The following is a 22,362-nucleotide window of genomic DNA, read 5'->3' on the forward strand; positions in this document are numbered from 1 at the left end:
GCAAGCGCGTCTAAAAAAGCAAGCCGCCAGCGAATTTAGACGGAACCATGGAGACGAGGACGCTAGCAACGGAGCAGGTAAGTGAATAACTTCTGTATGGCTCATATTTAATGCACGATGTATATTACAAAGTGCATTAATATGGCCATACAGAAGTGTATAACCCCACTTGATTTCGCGAGACAACCCCTTTAAGATGTGTATTTTTCAAAATTGGGTCATTAGTGGGGGGAATTATCATTCTGACTCCTATGAGCCTTTGCAATCTTGGCTTGGTGTAGAAAAACAAAGTGTTCCTCAAAACGTTGATTATTAATTTTAAATATGTAGATCTTCTAAATGGTTAAAAAAAAGCTATAATACGAAGGTTTTTCAAATGTGCGTCCAGATTAAAGTAAACACATGGAAATATATATCTCATCCAAAATTAGTACAAAATGTTTGCACATATTTCAGTTGAAAATGTGACAATTTTTTCACAATTTTCTCAACTTTGGTGCTTTTAATAAATATACACAAATTCTATCGGTCTATCTGTACCACCTAAATGAAGTACAATATGTGGCAAAAAAAACAATGCCAGAATCACTTGGATGTGCAAAACCTTTATGGAGTAGTTCTATGTTAAAGTAACACGTCAGATTTCCAAAAATTGTTTTGGTCATTAAGGCGCAAAAAGGGTTGGTCACTACAGGGTTAATGCACCTTGCAGATGTTTGATGTGGGCGCTGTTGGTTACATGTCAGATGTCAAGTCGGGAGTCTAGTTCTGTCCAGATATGTACCGCCATATCCTCTGTTATTGATTCCACTGCAGCAAGAATATGTTATAGGTTGTATAGTGTCTCAAACGGCGCCCATATCAAACATCTGTATGGAGCATTAAAAACTTGAAGAGTTCTTTTATCCTTTCATGTAGTCTAGCTGTGATATGCCAATTCATGTATCAATAAATCAACTGTACTTTTGCACCTATATTAAAATGAAATTGTGCAAGCCCAAGCCAGACTTGGATATAAAGAAACATACCTCATATTTACCCTTGTTCTCAGACTTCATCACCTCAACATCCAAAAGCAGTGACCACACCTGTCCCCTGACTTGCAAAGGAATACCTTTATAAACTCTACGGAACATCTATAAAGACAAAAAAAAATTATATAAAAACCAACAAAAAGGGGGGAAAAAGTATCAGCAAAGGTTGCTCAAGAAACACACAATCTGCCCAAAACACATGTATCTGCAATATGCTCTTTCAATAAAGCTTTCTGCACACTACAGGGATGTGTGCAAGTTAGCTTATACATACTATGAATCTATGGATCCATTATGTACATTTTATTTAAAGTATTTCAGGTTCACATTGGCCTCTAAAGCACAGAAAGATGAAGGACTGCACCAGGTACTGGACATGAGAACATGGAGTGCCATCTCTCAAGACATGCAACACACAGCATCACTAAAACACACATAATAAACTGGTGAGGTTAATTATACATCGTTTTTCAGCTGGGCTGCAGAGAATAGAGGTTTCCTAAATGGTCAGATCAGCCCATTATTAATCTGTACATTTTACATATAGGTTATACTTCTTTATTGCCCTCATCATGGCAGCAATACTGCACACACCTTCTCACTGTTCCTGTATTTGGGCCACTTCTTTAACATCTTCAGCCACTTGTCAACTCGCTCAATTTCCTGCAGTTTTTGCTAATTGTTCAAATAAAAGTCAGATATTGAAATGAAATATGAAAAATGGAATATATTACTGCTGGAAAAGAAAAGAGCAAGATAGGATAAAAGTTGATAACAAAAAGACAAAAATTATTATATAAACAATAAAGGACACATTAACGTATCTGTATTTGTATTCTGCTTGTATATTTCTATATTTCTACCTGAAAACCAGTGCTTAGGCCTCTTGTCCATGGGCAATATGTCACTGCATTATCCGAGGAGATAATGTGGCCGTGGGTAACGTAGTGAACGCTTTCCATAGACAAAACTATGGAAAGCACAGCCCCACATCCACAAGTGGAGAATCATAGCGATACTCTGCTCATGCTGCAATTGTCCGCGATGATCCAATCTATCAGATAGGCTCACCGCGGAGACCTGTTATTTCTACCCCCTGCTCCCCCGTGGTGGAATATCGCTAGCGATATTCCGCCTTGCCTGTGGACAGGCAGCCTTAGAGTACGTGAGAACATTTTTATTATATAATTAGCGTATGCGAGGGATGTATTCAAATTCTAAGGTCTCCAATTTTTTTTTCTTGGGAATAGGAGCAGATAGAAACATGTAGCAGTGCTGTCTAGTAAACAGGAGATCCCGAGTTCAACTCTCAGCAGTGCCTTGCTCTCTTGTGGAAGTCTTTAAACAGATGCAGGACTGACATCTGTCTGGGACTATTTAGTGACTCCTGCATTGAGCAGGGAGTTAGACCCAATGACTCTGGAGGTCCCTTCCAACTCTACCATTTTATGAGACACATTTCGGAGACGTGGAAATTCTCTGAGGGTGACTGAGATAGAGGGTGTACAGAATCCACATGACGGCGACTGGAATTATAAGCATTTGCAATATTTAAAATTATGATGTTCACTTTCCTCACTTGCATGGAATGAGATCCATCGACATTAATCGTCACTTGAGTGTGATATGCAGGGTAGGTGTCAGGCGTGAAAAATACGTGTTCGTTGCTGCAACAGTTCAAAGAAGGCTGAACGTCATATGAATGAACCGAAAGAGACTCGGCCATACACCAGCTAGTCTGAAAATATTGCACGAGTGGAGACAGTGCAGCCAGTGGTAATGGAAGACCGCCGTTTGATTATAAAAGAGATTGCCTGCAAAGTCGGCATTTCCTTACAATCTGTGCACACCATCCTGCACGAAGCCCTGATGATGCAGAAAATTCCCTCCAGGTAGCTGCCATGAATGTTGATTCACGATCACAAGGCTGCGCAATGTGTCAGGTAATCTGGACATATGATGATGGTATTAATGGAGTCTTCATTTTGTCAACTGTCACATTGGAGGAGAGGTGGATTGAGGATGCGCTCCGTGGTAGCACACATACTAGTCATGCCACTCTTGCATTAGCAATTTTTCAATGGGAAAAGCATACCCCTAAAGAAGCATTTGCAGCAGCCATGCAATCATTGTGTCAACGTTGTGAAAAAACGTTTACATCAAAAGGCAGATTATGTTGAGCAGAGACAATACTTTCAGCTTTCTGGGGTAAGTAGTTTAAGAAAAAAAAAACCGATTAGGACACCTCAGAACTTAAATGCATCTTGTTTCCGCTAACAGCGTTGTATGAGTGTAGACAGTCACTGTATGCACAGATTAAAATACATATCTATAAAACTGATAAATATATATAAAATTGATTATAATCATTATCTATATCAATTATCTATCTATATATCTATCTCATCACCTACTGATTTAGCCGCAGATTTCATTACAGGATAGAAAGTGAACATAGAAATGACATAAATTTCAAGACTCTCCTACCTTGTCCTCAGCAGCAGTCCGTGAAGGTAATTCTTTTTCGCTACATTAAATCAAAGGAAACAAATGTCAGTTGCTGGGTTATGCTGTTGTGAGAAATTATGAACATGGAGGACAATGTTCCATCAATTTACACAAGCACTAATAAATTTTCTTAAGATCTCCATACACATTACTCAAAAAAGTCATTTGAACCCACTGTACGGACTGGGAGGATGGAAAAGCATACTATGTTACATAGAAGTCAATAGAAGTTACAAGCAATGCTGTTTCTGTAGGTTGGGAGCCGTGGAAACAGCGTAGTGCACTGTGTTACGCTGCTCGTGTAACTCCAATTGAATTCTATAGGAGTGACGGAAACGTCCTAACTCAGTAGAGTTCGGCAGTTTCTGTCATCCTGCCACCTTGTAATTAGCGGTGTTCCTATGGGACCTAGGGCTACCAATCATCTCCCAGACCGTCAATTGGTTAGTCAACAGTAGATAATGTGACTCGCTGATGTGACTACAGCCACAAAATTAATGTGAAGTAGCTAAGGTAAATGTGCCGGTAGAGTTTGCCTATAGCCACCAGTTATATCGCTTCCTAGATTGGGAGACCATTGGTTGCATCCATGCGTGATCGCTGCCATAGGTTATGTGTATAGGTTGGAGGGGGCATGTGTAAGGAAAGACTGCTGCTGTCATGTGTAAAATGACTAGGAACTGTGGAATTGAACAACAAGTAAACAACAATTGCTCTGTGTAAAAGCACACAGTCATTTGTACACTTTAGCTACTATTTCAAGCAACTATTCGGATCACAGTTGCCCCATGTAAAGCCACATCTAGAGACTAAACATGCAAATAGCTCCTCTCATCCAAAAGTAAAGGTGAAGTGAGGAATCAATCAAAGAGACAATCTTCTTGGAGGGAAAGCTGAAAAAAAATTATGTAAATGGGGCAACATATCCTAGACCACAGTTCTGTAAATAACTGTGCAAGTTTTTATTTTTCTTTCAGTTTCTTTAACTCCTTTTTCATATTTTTGTATTTTGTATATTTATTCGCTGTACTGGAAGGGGAGTAACAACTTTAGTTTAATATACAGTATTTATATACTGGACTAAAACTATAGACAATGTTATAATAATGGCTTGCTGCGAGATAGAGTAGTCTTGTTCTACACATAGCAGATATTCATATATGTTTTAAAGGTGGTGTCACATAAAAAAGGCTTTGGTTTCTTTTTGCTCTTCTTTTGAGTCTTGCCTTGCATACATCACACTCAACAGACTTCCTGTTCAGACAGCTGTTATAAGGTGCAAATTGCAGTTGGTCCTATCTATGGTGAAGAGGTCATTAAACAACTGTGCTGTACTTACTGTAAGAATCCAAATCTATCGGTAACTTTGTACAGTGCAAAACCAGCATCTTCCCATGGGTCAATTTCAGCTCCTGGTTGCCTTCCCTTGGAAAAAAATGGAGAAAAATGCATACAAATATCATCCATACTGCCACTTGTAGGATACACTCTGCAAAACTTTCTACCCTTTGGGTAGCTTCCGGTGGCCTCAAGATACACTAATACCTGGGTCTACAGCTCCTAAGACCAATACCTGCATCCTCATGGTTACGGACTATAAACAAAATTCTGTGTGTAGTTTCATCCCGCAGTCATGTGTCTCGCTCTCCTATATGCAAATTATCGAGAAAAGACAGAGGGAGCATGATGACTACAAGATCAGACTACACACAGGGTTTGTTTGAGACATAGGTCAGCATACAAGCTGTATACACGAATCAGTAAGATACTTTTAAATGAAGTCCTAGTCTAATTTGCACAGTTGCTTCCTTTTTTATCACTTTAGATGCATCTGAGTAATCAAAACATTTGCAAAATTGGACAGAGAAAATAATGGCTTCCTATAAAACACAAATATGCACCCCCCCCCCCCCCGGGAACCATTAGCATATTGTTTAATAAAGGGACTCTGTCACCAGGTTCATGCTGCTAGAATCACGTTCGGCATGAACCTGGAACAGGTATGGCAATTCTTCCTGTCTATGCGTTTTTCGGAAATGCTGCAGGGTTTCACGATAAAACACACTTTGACGTTTGACCTGGCGCGGAGTTTCGAATTACGGAGGAGGGCCATGCTGGCCTCTCCCCACCTGCATCATCCAGTGTCAGCTCTCTTCTCTATACAGGGAGAGAGTGATCAGCCTGCATCATGTGGGTGAGGAGAGGCTAGCATGGCCGGCCACCATGACACAGCTCTGAGTCAAACATAAAACTCTGCTTATTCTGAAATGCCACAGAATTTCAGAATAAAACACACACATAAGGGTAATTAGCATATCGGTCCCGGGTTGAAGCTGTTCATAGTTGGGACAGCATGAATCTAGTGATATAATCCCTTAAATTATATGGCATATCACTCCACATGAATGCAAGCCTTTCAAGAATGCAAAGCTTTATTAATAACAATTTTAAGAAATTAAAACAAATTAAAACATACATGAAAGAGCCCGAAGCACAATGCCAAGTATGCCCAGTGGTCAGTGTTGTAAAACTGGCACTTATTGTATGATTTCTAGCAATAAGTGTGTCATAACAATACCTTAGCTGGCAAACTCGATAACAGTATAATTGAAAGCTTTTGGGGCAACCTGTCGTGATTGGTCTCACTGTAAATTATATTAAATGGCGGAAACAACCAATTACTGTATATTAGTAAATGGTGCCACTACAATAGATAAAGTAAAAGATACAAGGTTTGTGTAAATGTTATGTTGCAAGAGAGAGAAAAAAAAAGTAAAACAGTAGCTTCCTAGTAGAGAGTATACTTGGACTTATAACTACCAGACATAATTCATATGTCCTAGTTTGCTATATAGAAGACTTGCACATACCCGTTCATATTTGCCGATTATGTCAGCTCTTTCCTGTGCTATTAAAGCCTCAATGTCCTTTTTCATGTCAGAGCCTGAAAGCAAAGATTTACATTACGTTATCATTTATAAATATATATGCCCACATTGTTCAAATATTTAATGAAGGTTTCCATAAGCTAATGACAATTACAGGGAATATTGCACAAATTGTCATATGCAATAGTAAACTATCACCTGTAGAAGAACATACAGTCACATCTTACAAATAATAAACCGAAACAGACTTGGATTTGGACTGCCCACCAGCTCCTGACAGCAATGACTCCCTGGTGGAAAACTGCACGCTGTAGGGTGTACTCTATATTGATGAGACTTGGGAGCAAAGTAGAAATCAAGCCTAGCACCTGTTGGCCCAGCCTTCACCATTCAGAGCTAGGCTTGATTTCTTCACCCTGTCAGCTCATCAATTTGTAAAAAGATGCCTGCAAGACGGACACTCACCATCTGACTATGCCTGGCGACTCATTTATGGCATTTATCCAGAACTCGCAAGTTTAGTTTGAACTGTAGGCTGCGTATTTCAGCAACAATTTTGTGAATTGTTTTCACCTTCGACTGACTGAACAGCAAAGTCAATAGTAAGAGTTGCAATGTCGTCCAAAAAGAAGCTTAGCTGACCATAACATTGAGATAAACTGGGTGGCAGTTTGCACTATAAGAGGACACTGTTGCTACCCTCTCAGTTAGCAAGAGACAATTAGACCGTACTGTGTCTACCATAGTCAGGGCATCCTGTCTGGCACGGTTAGGAGTATAATGGATACTGAACTGATGAGTGTATTGTGGCTGGAAATGTCAGTTAGCATTGTGGCTAAAAGCAGTAGAATCAAATCAATGGAAGAGTACAAATTTGAAGCAATGGTTTGGAGGGTCAAAACTGGAGCAGTGGTTTGGCACCAGATGTTTAAGACTATAGACACAAATGTGGCAGGGCAATTGTGGAGAAAAGGGGGTGCAGGTTTTGGAAACAGCCCACGGCCTAGGGTCCAAATAACTCTTTCTCTGAGAACATATCTCATACCTCCTGGCAGGGAGGCACTTCAGTAGCCAAGGAAATAGGAGATAGAGCCAGTCTCCTTAATAGATTTCTTGCATTCATAAAGATACTATAATAAAAGCAATTTTCATAAAGTGCATAAAAATGACAGATGATAAAATCCTTTCTTCTACTCAAAAATTCCAGAGTAGAGACCGTGGACAATATTTAGATGGAAGTAGAAAGGGATGTTTAGAAACTTTACGACAATCACCCATTCCAACCACTTTGAAATAATGTTGAAAAACAATTTGGTATCTGCTGCAAAATTTTGAGTCACTCAGACATACAAGAGACTTCCATGAGACACTGTGTGTATATATATTGAGATAAATACCAGTCCCGAATTCTGAGGGAATCATCCAAAGCCCTTAAAATTGAACATCCTACAATTCCTATATTTCATGGACACCTAAAAATACACAAATCACAATTCCCTCTCCCTTACAGTCCTATTATTTCACAGAATCATAGAATGATAGAGTTGGAAGGGTCCTCCAGGGTCATCTGGTCCAACCCCCTGCTCAGTGCAAGATACAATAAATCATCCCAGACAGATATTTGTCCAGCCTTTGTTTGAACATCCATTGAAGGAGAATTCACCATCCCCCAAAATCATACATCCCCAAAAACTATAGGCCTATTTCACTTCTAAATCTGGATTATAAAATTCAAACAAGTATATTAGCTAACTGTATTAAACAGTACCTCCCAGAGCTTATACATAAAGACGAAGTAGGATTCATCCCCTCAAGACAGGCCCCAGATAATGTAAGAAAAGTTTTGAACCTTATAGCAATACTATTTTTAGTGCTATAGCAATATAGCACTAAAAATACAGTTAGGGCCAGAAATATTTGGACAGTGACACAAGTTTTGTTATTTTAGCTGTTTACAAAAACATGTTCAGAAATACAATTATATATATAATATGGGCTGAAAGTGCACACTCCCAGCTGCAATATGAGAGTTTCCACATGCAAATCGGAGAAAGGGTTTAGGAATCATAGCTCTGTAATGCATAGCCTCCTCTTTTTCAAGGGACCAAAAGTAATTGGACAATGGACTCTAAGGGCTGCAATTAACTCAGAAGGCGTCTCCCTTGTTAACCTGTAATTAATTAAGTAGTTAAAAGGTCTGGGGTTGATTCCAGGTGTGTAGTTTTGGATTTGGAAGCTGTTGCTGTGACCAGACAACATGCGGTCAAAGGAACTCTCAATTGAGGTGAAGCAGAACATCCTGAGGCTGAAAAAAAAGAAAAAATCCATCAGAGAGATAGCAGACATGCTTGGAGTAGCAAAATCAACAGTCGGGTACATTCTGAGAAAAAAGGAATTCACTGGTGAGCTTGGGAACTCAAAAAGGCCTGGGCGTCCACGGAAGACAACGGTGGTGGATGATCGCTGCATACTTTCTTTGGTGAAGAAGAACCCGTTCACAACATCAACTGAAGTCCAGAACACTCTCAGGGAAGTAGGTGTATCTGTCTCTAAGTCAACAGTAAAGAGAAGACTCCATGAAAGTAAATACAAAGGGTTCACATCTAGATGCAAACCATTCATCAATTCCAAAAATAGACAGGCCAGAGTTAAATTTGCCGAAAAACACCTCAAGAAGCCAGCCCAGTTCTGGAAAAGTATTCTATGGACAGATGAGACAAAGATCAACCTGTACCAGAATGATGGGAAGAAAAAAGTTTGGAGAAGAAAGGGAACGGCACATGATCCAAGGCACACCACATCCTCTGTAAAACATGGTGGAGGCAACCTGATGGCATGGGCATGCATGGCTTTCAATGGCACTGGGTCACTTGTGTTTATTGATGACATAACAGCAGACAAGAGTAGCCGGATGAATTCTGAAGTGTACCGGGATATACTTTCAGCCCAGATTCAGCCAAATGCTGCAAAGTTGATCGGACGGCGCTTCACAGTACAGATGGACAATGACCCCAAGCATACAGCCAAAGCTACCCAGGAGTTCATGAGTGCAAAAAAGTGGAACATTCTGCAATGGCCAAGTCAATCACCAGATCTTAACCCAATTGAGCATGCATTTCACTTGCTCAAATCCAGACTTCAGACGGAAAGACCCACAAACAAGCAAGACCTGAAGGCTGCGGCTGTAAAGGCCTGGCAAAGCATTAAGAAGGAGGAAACCCAGCGTTTGGTGATGTCCATGGGTTCCAGACTTAAGGCAGTGATTGCCTCCAAAGGCTTCGCAACAAAATATTGAAAAAAAATTATTTTGTTTGGGTTATGTTTATTTGTCCAATTACTTTTGAGCTCCTAAAATGTGGAGTGTTTGTAAAGAAATGTGTACAATTCCTACATTTTCTATCAGAAATTTTTGTTCAACCCTTTAAATTAAACGTTACAATCTGCACTTGAATTCTGTTGTAGAGGCTTCATTTCAAATCCAATGCGGTGGCATGCAGAGCCCAACTCGCGAAAATTGTGTTACTGTCCAAATATTTCTGGCCCTAACTGTATCTGGAGACAGCCAGAGAAGAGGGGATCTACAGTAGAAACTGCCTAACAAATGTGATTTACAAGCTTGATTTACCATCTTATTTTTGTACTTTTAACTCTTATTCCATATATATACACATATACACACACACACACACACACACACATACATACATATATACACACACACACACACAAAGTTGTAGCTCAGGAGTTGAAAAACAGACTGTCAGCTCAAGGTTACCCTGAGATGGATTCTGGGAAGAGCAGAAAACAGTTGTCAAAAGGACAGGACCCATTTACTGTCATAAAAAACTGGCAGGCAAGCAAGCAGACCAAAATCAAAATACGTTACTGATTCTGAAGTCCCCTCTTCTACTACGGTAGTTGCACTAGTGAATACAACAAAATTCTTGGCATTGATAGGAATTTACATATTTCCATGATGCTATCTTTGTACATATTGTATAGCAAGGTTTCAACTTTATCTACAGGGCAAGGAAATAACTGTGTGATCACTAAGTTTTATTTACCACTAGCTTACCCGTCGCGCGTTGCTGCGAAGACAGACATACATATATTTGTTTATATATATCTAGATAACAACCAATCACAGCGCAGCTTTCATGTTACCTCAGTGGTATAATATATAACAACCAATCGCAGCGCAGCTTACATGTTACCTCAGGTTTATAATATATAACACCCAATCACAGCGAAGCTTTCATGTTACCTCAGCAGTAAGAGAAAGAACAGCCAATCACAGCTCAACGTTTATTCTGCCTCAGCAATATAAAAAATAGCAACCAATCACAGCGCATCATTTATTTTACCTCAGCGGTATAATATATAGCAACCAATCACAGCACAGCTTTCATGTAACCTCAGTAGTATAAGAAATAGCAAGCAATCAAAGCGCAACTTTCATGTAACTTCAGCAGTATAAGTAGCAACCAATCACAGCATAGCTTTCATGTTGCATCAGCAGTATAATATATAGCAACCAATCACAGCACAGGTTTCATGTTACCTCAGCAGTATAAGAAATAGAAACCAGTCACAGCACAGCTTTCATTTTACCTCAGCATTCTCAATATCCAGCAATTGCCTTGCGAAACGTTCAGCGGATGCATTATTTTGTAGCTGAACACGCATCCCGTTGCTCGTAATGCCTTTTGCTTTGGTGCTTGAGATGGAAATCAAACGCTCTTTGTCTGGGGGGCATAACTGTCGACGATGCTCGCACGCGCGCCACCTATCGTAGGATAGATGTACTATGCCAGTAATCTTCCCAGGAGTGTACTCAACAACTTCCCAAAGTTTCATGGCGATCGGATGAATGGTGTAGTAATGCATAAAGGACAGACAGACATTCATATATATGACATCAGGAAGTGAGAGAATTAGATTCCGTACGTAAAATGTGGACACTAATTCTTTTGCGCTTAGAATTGAATAATAGAGTTTGGACCCATTAGCTTTTCCTATTTATGACATAATCAATGCTCGTGCCAAATTTCATGTTTCTACGACATCGGGAAGTGAGAGAATGAGTGGCAATGATGGAAATCGAAAGATCTACGTGGGGGGGCCTAACTGTCGACGACGCTGGCACGCGTGCCATTTACCATAGGATAGATGTACTATGCCAGTAATCTTCCCAGGAGTGTACTCAACAACTTCCCAAAGTTTCATAGCGATCGGATGAATGGTGTAGTAGCGCATAAAGGACAAACAGACAGACAGATACACACACACGCATACATTCAATTTTATATATATAGATTAAAATTACACATCTATAAGTCTGAGGCATACAAACAATTACAAGTATAGTTTAGCCAGGTGTGAAATTTGCCAGTTTTCTCATGTAATTCATTATTATTATTATTTATATATAATCTATATTTGCAGGATATAACTAAACAAATGATTAAGGGTTTGTTCATAAGGTTGAAATTTGCTGTGGATTTTACACAAAACAAGCAGAGAAATCTACTATTACAGATAGCTGTAATTCACTCTTGATGAATTTTCTGTCTTATCAGCAGTGGGGTGGATTAGACCAGAGCTACTCAGAAAGAGGATGGAGAAACATCTGTGCAGTTTTGAGTGGGCGTAGTTATTCTACACAGCCTCTGAAAGAGAAGAAAGGAGGAGCTGAGTTTGTGTTCATTCTGGAGAGAGAGCAGCTGATCAGTGTTAGGAATGCCCTCAAGCCAGAACCTTGAATATAAGAGCCTGCAAACCAAGTATGATGCTTTCTAAATGCATGAAAAGAAAAACCCAATGCAGGGACTTAAGATATGTGTGCATTGATTTTTTATACACAAAAGGTTCCCATAACGTTAAAGCATTTGTAACTGCAAACTGGTGTTTTTAAAATATTTTAAATGAATGCATGAAATTTTATTCTTCTGGATTCAACCTGTTTCCATAGGATATCTACTTCTCATTCACAGTCCATCCAATCCTCCATACATCCCCCATATTTTATTCAATTCATATGCCATTCAAAAGCAGACACTTCTGGCAGGAAGAATAATAATGGTGAACTGTTCTTTTTTTCTATATACAGTATAACATTCACTATTCCTATTTAATTTATTAACAATACCCTCTAACACTAAGGGCTCATGTCCACGGGCAAAATAAGAATTAAAATCCGCAGCGGATTTTAACTCTTCTCCTGCCCGCGGATCCGCACCCCATAGGGATGCATTGACCACCCGCGGGGTAGATAAATACCCGCGGATCGTCAATAAAAGGAATTTAAAAAAAAATGGAGCATGAAAAAATCAGGACCATGCTCCATTTTCATGCGGGTCTCCCGCGGGCTTCTATTGAAGACAAAAATCAGAGTTTACTCACACGCTCCGGTTCTTCTCTTCTCCGCGGCGCCATCTTCTCTCAGTCGCGGCCGGATCATTTTGCTTCGGGCCGGCGCATGCGCGGGGCACGTCACTGACGTCATCCTGCACATCCGCCGAACCGAAGAAAGAAGATCCGGCCGCGACGCAGAGAAGATGACGCCGCAGCGAAGAAAAGAAACGGAGCGGATGGGAGGTGAGTTTATTCTTATTTATTGTTATTTTCAGCGCTCATGTCCGCGGGGCAGGAGGGACCCGCTGCAGATTCTCCATGGAGAATCTGCAGCGGATCTGATTTTCCCCGTGGACATGAGGCCTAAGGAGATTTTACATCTTTAGGCCAGCTTCACACAAGCATAATTGCGCATGCCTTGGTGCAACTTTTTAGTGCTATGAAGGAGTACTTTTTGTGCGTGTGCCGGCATATTGTACTACACTTTTTCTGCCCACAGAAGATGTTTTTTTTGCGCACGGGACACAAACGCACCAATTGAAATTCTGTTTCCAGATGAATTATGCAGTGTGTCACGCATCTCCTTGCATACTGCATGCACATTTGCGCACGCCCTGTTGACTGTACTCTTATTTCTTAGTAGTCACTGAAGCGGAAAGGCCCCGGGAGGGGAATTAAGTAATCACTGGGTGGGACCCCTAAAACGTAACTTTTATTGATTTATTTAATGATTAAAAGGTCCTAAATTTGGGACTAACATGAAAAGACCACAAACAAAATTACTTCTTCAATTTAGGCTACAAGCCAGTATTGAAGAAATGTCCAAAAATACACAATGGAACCGCCCAGGGCAAAGCGGTCCTGTGTATTTGGATTAGTATTAGAGTGATAAACATGTGTCAATTTAAGTCACTATAGAGCGAGACCAGACTAATACCCATCAGTGATAGTTATCTATGATAGAAATATGCGGGTTGCCACATAGATAGAGTACTGATATTCAGGTAAAATGGTGTATACTCCTAGCACAACGGCTGTAGCTTTGTTCTGTGAATATATCATTTTATATAACGAGGAGAGGAGAGGACTCAGCACCCGGCGTCCCACATACAAAAATGCTCGAGTCTCCCATTGTAGTCAATGGGGTTCGTTACTCAAGTAGAGCTCTCGAATTCTACGAAAAGCTCGACTCGAATAACGCGGACTCGAGCATTTGGGTGCTTGCTCATCTCTAGTTCTATCACCAATAAACCAAAAGGTGGATGACACAGGTCAGCTACCTCAGTTTCCACCAGTCAACACACAACTTACACACTTCAGGGTTATGAAACACTTAAAGCGTTCCAGGATGACTAATAAAGTTTTAAGCTTTATTTTAAAGAGAGTTAGCAGTGCTTAGATAAAAATATACAAAAAGGAGATTTATGCAAAAAGGGTTAGGAGTAGAGATGAGCGAGCACCAAAATGCTCGGGTGCTCGTTACTCGGGACGAAATTATCGCGATGCTCGAGGGTTCGTTTCGAGTAACGAACCCCATTGAAGTCAATGGGCGACCGGAGCATTTTTGTATTTCGCCGATGCTCGCTAAGGTTTTCATGTGTGAAAATCTGGGCAATTCAAGAAAGTGATGGGAACGACACAGAAACGGATAGGGCAGGCGAGGGGCTACATGTTGGGCTGCATCTCAAGTTCACAGGTCCCACTATTAAGCCACAATAGCGGCAAGAGTGGGCCCCCCCCCTCCCAAAAACTTTTACTTCTGAAAAGCCCTCATTAGCATGGCATACCTTAGCTAAGCACCACACTACCTCCAACAAAGCACAATCACTGCCTGCATGACACTCCACTGCCACTTCTCCTGGGTTACATGCTGCCCAACCCCCCCTCCCCCCTCCCCCCCACAGCGCACACCAAAGTGTCCCTGCGCAGCCTTCAGCTGCCCTCATGCCACACCACCCTCATGTCTATTTAGAAGTGCGTCTGCCATGACGAGGAACCGCAGGCACACACTGCAGTGGGTTGGCACGGCTAGGCAGCGACCCTCTTTAAAAGGGGTGGGGCGATAGCCCACAATGCTGTACAGAAGCAATGAGAAATAGAATCCTGTGCCACCGCCATCAGGAGCTGCACACGTGAGCATAGCAATGGAGAACCTATGTGCCACACACTATTCATTCTGTCAAGGTGTCTGCATGCCCCAGTCAGACCGGGCTTTTTAATTCATAGACACAGGCAGGTACAACTCCCTATTGTGAAGTCCCTGTGGACCCACAGCATGGGTGGCTCCCTGGAACCCACCGGCGGTACATAAAAATATCCCATTGCATTGCCCAACACAGCTGAGGTAGTAATGTCGTGCTTAATGCAGGTGGGCTTCGGCCCACACTGCATGCCCCAGTCAGACTGGGGTTCTTTACAAGTGGAAACAGATGCATTTATAATTCCCTGTGGACCCACAGCATGGGTGGGTGCCAGGAAGCCACCGGCGGTACAAAGAAATATCCCATTGCATTGCCCAACACAGCTGAGGTAGTAATGTCGTGCTTAATACAGGTGGGCTTTGGCCCACACTGCATGCCCCAGTCAGACTGGGGTTCTTTACAAGTGGACACATGTAGGTTAAACTCCGTGTGCACCTACAGCATGGGTGGCTCCCTGGAACCCACCGGCGATACACAAAAATATCCCATTGCATTGCCCAACACAGCGGATGTAACGTCAGCTGTAATGCAGGTGGGCTAAAAATTCATTTGATTACACTGTAGGCGAGGGCCCACAAAAATTGCTGTATCAACAGTACTAATGTACATCCAAAAAATTGGCCATGCCCAACCAAGATGGCAGGTGAAACCCATTAATCGCTTTGGTTAATGTGGCTTAAGTGGTAACTAGGCCTGGAGGCACCCCAGTTTAACGAAAAATTGGTTCAAGTTAAAGTTTCAACGCTTTTAAGAGCATTGAAACATATAAAAATTGTTTAGAAAAATTATGAGTGAGCCTTGTGGCCCTAAGAAAAATTGCCCGTTCAGCGTGATTACGTGAGGTTTCAGGAGGAGGAGCAGGAGGAGGAATATTAGACACAGATTGATGAAGCAGAAATGTCCCTGTTTTGGATGGCGAGAGAGAACGTAGCTTCCATCCACGGGTGCAGCCTACGTATTGCTTACGTATCGCTGCTGTCCGCTGGTGGAGAAGGGGAAATCTGGGGAAATCCAGGCTTTGTTCATCTTGATGAGTGTAAGCCTGTCAGCACTGTCGTTTGACAGGTGGGTACGCTTATCCGTGATGATTCCCCCAGCCACACTAAACACACTCTGTGACAAGACGCTAGCCGCAGGACAAGCAAGCACCTCCAGGGCATACAGCGCGAGTTCAGGCCACGTGTCCAGCTTCGACACCCAGTAGTTGTAGGGGGCAGAGGCGTCACGGAGGACGGTCGTGCGATCGGCTACGTACTCCCTCACCATCCTTTTACAGTGCTCCCGCCGACTCAGCCTTGACTGGGGAGCGGTGACGCAGTCTTGCTGGGGAGCCATAAAGCTGGCAAAGGCCTTGGAGAATGTTCCCCTGCCTGCGTTGTACATGCTACCTGATCTCTGCGCCTCCCCTGCTACCTGGCCCTCGGAACTGCGCCTTCTGCCACTAGCGCTGTCGGATGGGAAGTTTACCATCAGTTTGTCCACCAGCGCCCTGTGGTATAGCAACACTCTCGAACCCCTTTCCTCTTCGGGAATGAGAGTGGGAAGGTTCTCCTTATAGCGTGGGTCGAGCAGTGTGTACACCCAGTAATCCGTAGTGGCCAGAATGCGTGTAACGCGAGGGTCACGAGAAAGGCATCCTAACATGAAGTCAGCCATGTGTGCCAGGGTACCTGTACGCAACACATGGCTGTCTTCACTAGGAAGATCACTTTCAGGATCCTCCTCCTCCTCCTCTTCCTCCTCCTCAGGCCATACACGCTGAAAGGATGACAGCCCAGCAGCATGTGTACCCTCACCAGTGGGCCAAGCTGTCTCTTCCCCCTCCTCCTCATCCTCCTCATGCTCCTCCTCCTCCTCAACGCGCTGAGATATAGACAGGCGGGTGCTCTGACTATCCAGCGACATACTGTCTTCCCCCGCCTCCGTTTCCGAGCGCAAAGCGTCTGCCTTTATGCTTTGCAGGGAACTTCTCAAGATGCATAGCAGAGGAATGGTGACGCTAATGATTGCAGCATCGCCGCTCACCACCTGGGTAGACTCCTCAAATTTTCCAAGGACCTGGCAGATGGCTGCCAACCAGGGCCACTCTTCTGTAAATAATTGAGGAGGCTGACTCCCACTGCGCCGCGCAAGTTGGAGTTGGTATTCCACTATAGCTCTACGCTGCTCATAGAGTCTGGCCAACATGTGGAGCATAGAGTTCCACTGTGTGGGCACGTCGCACAGCAGTCGGTGCACTGGCAGATTAAACAGATGTTGCAGTGTCCGCAGGGTGGCAGCGTGCGTGTGGGATTTGTGGAAATGTGCGCAGAGCTGGCGCACCTTTCCGAGCAGGTATGACAAGTGGGGGTAGCTTTTCAGAAAGCGCTGAACCACCAAATTAAAGACATGGGCCAGGCATGGCACGTGCGTGAGGCTGCCGAGCTGCAGAGCCGCCACCAGCTTACGGCCGTTGTCACACACGACCATGCCCGGTTGGAGGCTCAGCGGCGCAAGCCAGTGGTCGGTCTGCTCTGTCAGACCCTGCAGCAGTTCGTGGACCGTGTGCCTCTTCTCTCCTAAGGTGAGTAGTTTCAGCACGGCCTGCTGACGCTTGCCCACCGCTGTGCTGCCATGCCGCTCGACACCGACTGCTGGCGACGTGCTGCTGACACATCTTGATTGTGAGACAGAGGTTGCGTTGGAGGAGGAGGAGGAAGGTGCTTTAGTGGAGGAAGCATACACCGCCGCAGATACCACCACCGAGCTGTGGCCCGCAATTCTGGGGGTGGGTAGGACGTGAGCGGTCCCAGGCTCTGACTCTGTCCCAGCCTCCACTAAATTCACCCAATGTGCCGTCAGGGAGATATAGTGGCCCTGCCCGCCTGTGCTTGTCCACGTGTCCGTTGTTAAGTGGACCTTGGCAGTAACCGCGTTGGTGAGGGCGTGTACAATGTTGCGGGAGACGTGGTCGTGCAGGGCTGGGACGGCACATCGGGAAAAGTAGTGGCGACTGGGAACCGAGTAGCGCGGGGCAGCCGCCGCCATCATGCTTTTGAAAGCCTCCGTTTCCACAAGCCTATACGGCAGCATCTCTAGGCTGATCAATTTTGCAATGTGCACGTTTAACACTTGAGCGTGCGAGTGCGTGGCGTCGTAGTTGCGCTTGCGCTCAAACTGTGGCACTAGCGACGTCTGGACGCTGCGCTGAGAGACATTGCTGGATGGGGCCGAGGACAGCGGAGGTGAGGGTGTGGGTGCAGGCCAGGAGACGGTAGTGCCTGTGTCCTCAGAGGGGGGTTGGATCTCAGTGGCAGGTTGGGGCACAGGGGGAGAAGGCAGTGGTGCAAACCGGAGGCGGTGAACGGGCATCGTCCCACCTTGTGGGGTGCTTGGCCATCATATGCCTGCGCATGCTGTTGGTGGTGCCTCCCCAGCTGATCTTGGCGCGACAAAGGTTGCACACCACTGTTCGTCGGTCGTCAGGCGTCTCTGTGAAAAACTGCCCCACCGTAGAGCACCTTGACCTCTGCAGGGTGGCATGGCGCGAGGGGGCGCTTTGGGAAACAGTTGGTGGATTATTCGGTCTGGCCCTGTCTCTACCCCTGGCCACCGCACTGGCTCGGCCTGTGCCCACACCCTCACTTGGCCCTCCGCGTCCTCGGCCGCGTCCACATCCTCTAGGCCTACCCCTACCCCTCAGCATGCTGTATTACCAGTGATTTGATTTCCCAGGCAGGAAAGAAATTGGCGCAAGGCTGCACTCAACCGTAGCTGGTTGCGTCTGATTTTTCTACGTTGTCCACGCAGCACACACGTACACGGAGACCTTAGGACTGACACAGGCTGGCCAAATATAATTTTTTTCCTTTTTAGCTTAGGGAAGACCCCACTGCGTGTATTCAATGAAAAACAAGAAGTTTAATATCTGTGGTGTGGCCCTCAAAAAGTGTCACACAACTATAGTGTAGCAGAGTTATTAACTCTAGCAGAGCAGGTATTTGCCAGTCAGGAAAGACAATGGCGCTAGGCTGCAGTAAAGCGTAGCTGGTTGCGTCTGATTTTTGTACGTTGTACACGCAGCACACACGTACACGGAGACCTTAGGACTGACACAGGCAGGCCAAATATAATTTTTTTCCTTTTTAGCTTAGGGAAGACCCCACTGCGTATATTCAATGAACAAGAAGTTTAATATCTGTGGTGTGGCCCTCAAAAAGTGTCACACAACTATAGTGTAGCAGAGTTATTAACTCTAGCAGAGCAGCAGGTATTTGCCAGTCAGGAAAGACAATGGCGCAAGCCTGCAGTAAAGCGTAGCTGGTTGCGTCTGATTTTTGTACGTTGTACACGCAGCACACACGTACACGGAGACCTTAGGACTGACACAGGCAGGCCAAATATAATTTCTTTTCCTTTTTAGCTTAGGGAAGACCCCACTGCGTGTATTCAATGAAAAACAAGAAGTTTAATATCTGTGGTGTGGCCCTCAAAAAGTGTCACACAAGTATAGTGTAGCAGAGTTATTAACTCTAGCAGAGCAGGTATTTGCCAGTCAGGAAAGACAATGGCGCAAGCCTGCAGTAAAGCGTAGCTGGTTGCGTCTGATTTTTGTACGTTGTACACGCAGCACACATGTACACGGAGACCTTAGGACTGACACAGGCAGGCCAAATATAATTTTTTTTCTTTTTAGCAAAGGGAAGACCCCACTGCGTGTATGAATAATAAATGTCTTCTGGCCCTGCCTACACAATTCTATCCCTGTACTATTAATGCCGGGTGCAATGCTCTGCACAGCCGGTTTTGAGAAAAAAAAAAAAATATGCAACACTGCTAACAGCAGCCTGGACAGTACTGCACACGGATAGAAGTGGCCCTAGAAAGGACCGTTGGGGTTCTTGAAGCCTACACTAACTCCTAACACTCTCCCTGCCTAACCCCCACTTCTGTCCCTATTGCAGGGCGCAATGCTCTGCAGATCCAATTTTGGACAAAAAAAAAAAATAAATACTGTGCTAACACAGTACTGCACACTAGTAGATGTGGCCCTGAGAAGGGCCGTTGGGGTTCTTGAAGCCTACACTGACTCCTAACGCTCTCCCTACAGCAGCAGCACTTTCCCTCAGCTAAGTCACAAGGCATGTGTGGCGAGCCACGGGAGGGGCCGATTTTTATACTCGGGTGACATCAGATCTCCCCAGCCACTCACAGCAGGGGGGTGGTATAGGGCTTGAACGTCACAGGGGGAAGTTGTAATGCCTTCCCTGTCTTTCAATTGACCAGAAAAGCGCGCTAACGTCTCAGAGAGGAAACTGAAAGTAACCGGAACACCGCGTGGTACTCGTTACGAGTAACGAGCATCCCGAACACCCTAATATTCGCACGAATATCAAGCTCGGACGAGTACGTTCGCTCATCTCTAGTTAGGAGCATACAAATACACATAAATGGTATGAAAACAAAAAGGAATAAAATAGAAAATACTAGTCTATGAAGTTGTTTCAAATAGTCCTGGAGAGTGGAGTATGCGGAAAGGAAATGGACAGCCTGCAGTTAGATGCATCTCCTAGGTCTGACTAGGCAATGCGATTTTTGTGTCTAAGAAAAGTTTATTTGTTCCTGTTAGCTTATTGTAAAATATAATGGAAAATAACTTTCATTTTGAAAAAGCTTGTTTTTGTGGTCAGGACATCAAAAATTAAAAATATATGATTTTGAATTTCGCATGTTTTAAGGAGAGACACAGTGAGAAAAGAAATTATTTACAATCAAGAGCCAAAGTCATTATACAATGCAGAGTATGTCCACGCAGTTCAAAATTAATGAAAATGTCTGGTTCTTTTTGACTGACGATTGTGTACTTGGTCAATTTCACGTACCAGCCCCCAGATGTTGTCGCCCATCATATTCTCGTTGTATTGTCCTTGGTAGCGACGCTCAAACTGCTGCATATCTTGGTGGAACCTTTCTGCTTGTTCCTTGGAGTATGCTCCTATGTTCTGCTTGAATTTATGTAGATGAGAATCCAGGACATGAACCTTTAGCGACATCCTGCAGCCCATAGCATGGAATTTCTTCACCATAGTTTCTACCAGCTCCACATAGCTGTCTGCTTTGTGATTTCCCAAGAACCCCTGAACTGCGGCAACAAAAAACTGTTCCAAGCTGCTTTCTGTACTTCTGTGAGCATGCCAGGAAATTTCGGACATTCTATGATGCTCTTGATTTGTGGTCCCACAAAGATGCCAGCTTTTACCTTGGCCTCAGTCAGCTTCAGGGAGAAGTTTAGTAGAGGTTTCATTGCCGTAGATTCTTTATCTTCAGCTGTGACAAAAACTGTTTCATAAATCAGAAATTTATGTGAAAAGGTGGCATCCGAATCATCTTAGGATCTTACTAGGGGTTCACACTTGACGTTGCTTTGTCCGACAGTGAAGTCAATACGTTCAGGCCAGGCTCATCGATGGTAGTGTTGAATTTCGGCTCTGCTATCCCAAAGACAAAGATGGCAAGGAAACTTTGTGAAACTACTTTGAAGACCCATTAGGAAAGCAGCCATCTTGAAGTCTCTAATTCCCTCCTAACCATACTGATCGCACTTCAGAACTTGCAACAGGAATTTGACACTACTGTACTCCTCCTTGAGATCTGCAGAGTAAGCCACTATAAGGGATGGAAGTTGATTTCCTTTGTGGAGCAGAACTGCTTTCAGGCTTTTATAAGAACTGTCGATGAAAAGGCGCCAATCCTGTGCGTTACAAGGTATCCCAATTTCACTGAATAGACCTGTCATGTCATGGCAGTAAAAGAGTCCATTTTGAAGGGTGAGGGTAGAAAAGATTTGATAATTACTTTTAAGTTGCACGCTATCATCCAGCAAGTTCCACTGTTTCAGCAAGGACGTCAGAATTTCTGCTTTAGCTTTTGTAAGACTAAGATCTCTTACCAAATCATTAACATCCTTCTGGTAGTATGGTCTTCTGTCATCTTCGCTGGCATGGAAAGGATCAGTTGCATCTTCACGGTCTGAGCAGGTCTGCACACCATGCATGCTTTGTTGAGGCTTTGGAATGGGGAGATCAGAGCAATGTGGTACAGAGGCCATACACAAAAGAATGTTTGGATTCATTACAACAACTGCATTTTTTCCATTTTTTTGTTGCCTAGTGTAATTAGAGTCACACTTCTATTGTTCTTTTTGCATCATCGATGGGTGGGCTGAGTAGATCTTCTGTATGGAAACCCACTTTAACATTTTGGCCATATTTCCCTAGGAGGCACTCCAATAGGGGAGTTATGGCCACCATGTTTCAGGTCATGAATATACCTACTCGAGGATACCAAAAATTATAAGCAACAGATGATTAGTTTCACATGTATCCGATTCTATGGGTT

At 43.6% G+C, this 22,362-nt stretch overlaps 1 protein-coding gene across 2 annotated transcripts in view; it reads right to left on the minus strand.

The window, feature by feature from the left end:
* LOC136581822 (USP6 N-terminal-like protein) overlaps positions 1-22,362 on the minus strand; it is a 91,085-nt gene that overhangs the window by 37,462 nt on the left and 31,261 nt on the right. For both annotated transcript variants that reach the window (XM_066582448.1, XM_066582447.1), the window contains 5 exons: positions 6,413-6,486; positions 4,882-4,967; positions 3,522-3,561; positions 1,629-1,709; positions 1,029-1,136 (listed from right to left, as the gene is read on the minus strand). In XM_066582448.1, coding sequence (XP_066438545.1) covers positions 1,029-1,136; positions 1,629-1,709; positions 3,522-3,561; positions 4,882-4,967; positions 6,413-6,478 — 381 coding nt within the window. In that variant the 5' untranslated portion in view covers positions 6,479-6,486. The remainder of the gene's footprint in view (positions 1-1,028; positions 1,137-1,628; positions 1,710-3,521; positions 3,562-4,881; positions 4,968-6,412; positions 6,487-22,362) is intronic.

Source organism: Eleutherodactylus coqui, chromosome 11 (assembly GCF_035609145.1).
Source record: "Eleutherodactylus coqui strain aEleCoq1 chromosome 11, aEleCoq1.hap1, whole genome shotgun sequence".
Lineage (NCBI taxonomy): Eukaryota > Metazoa > Chordata > Amphibia > Anura > Eleutherodactylidae > Eleutherodactylus > Eleutherodactylus coqui.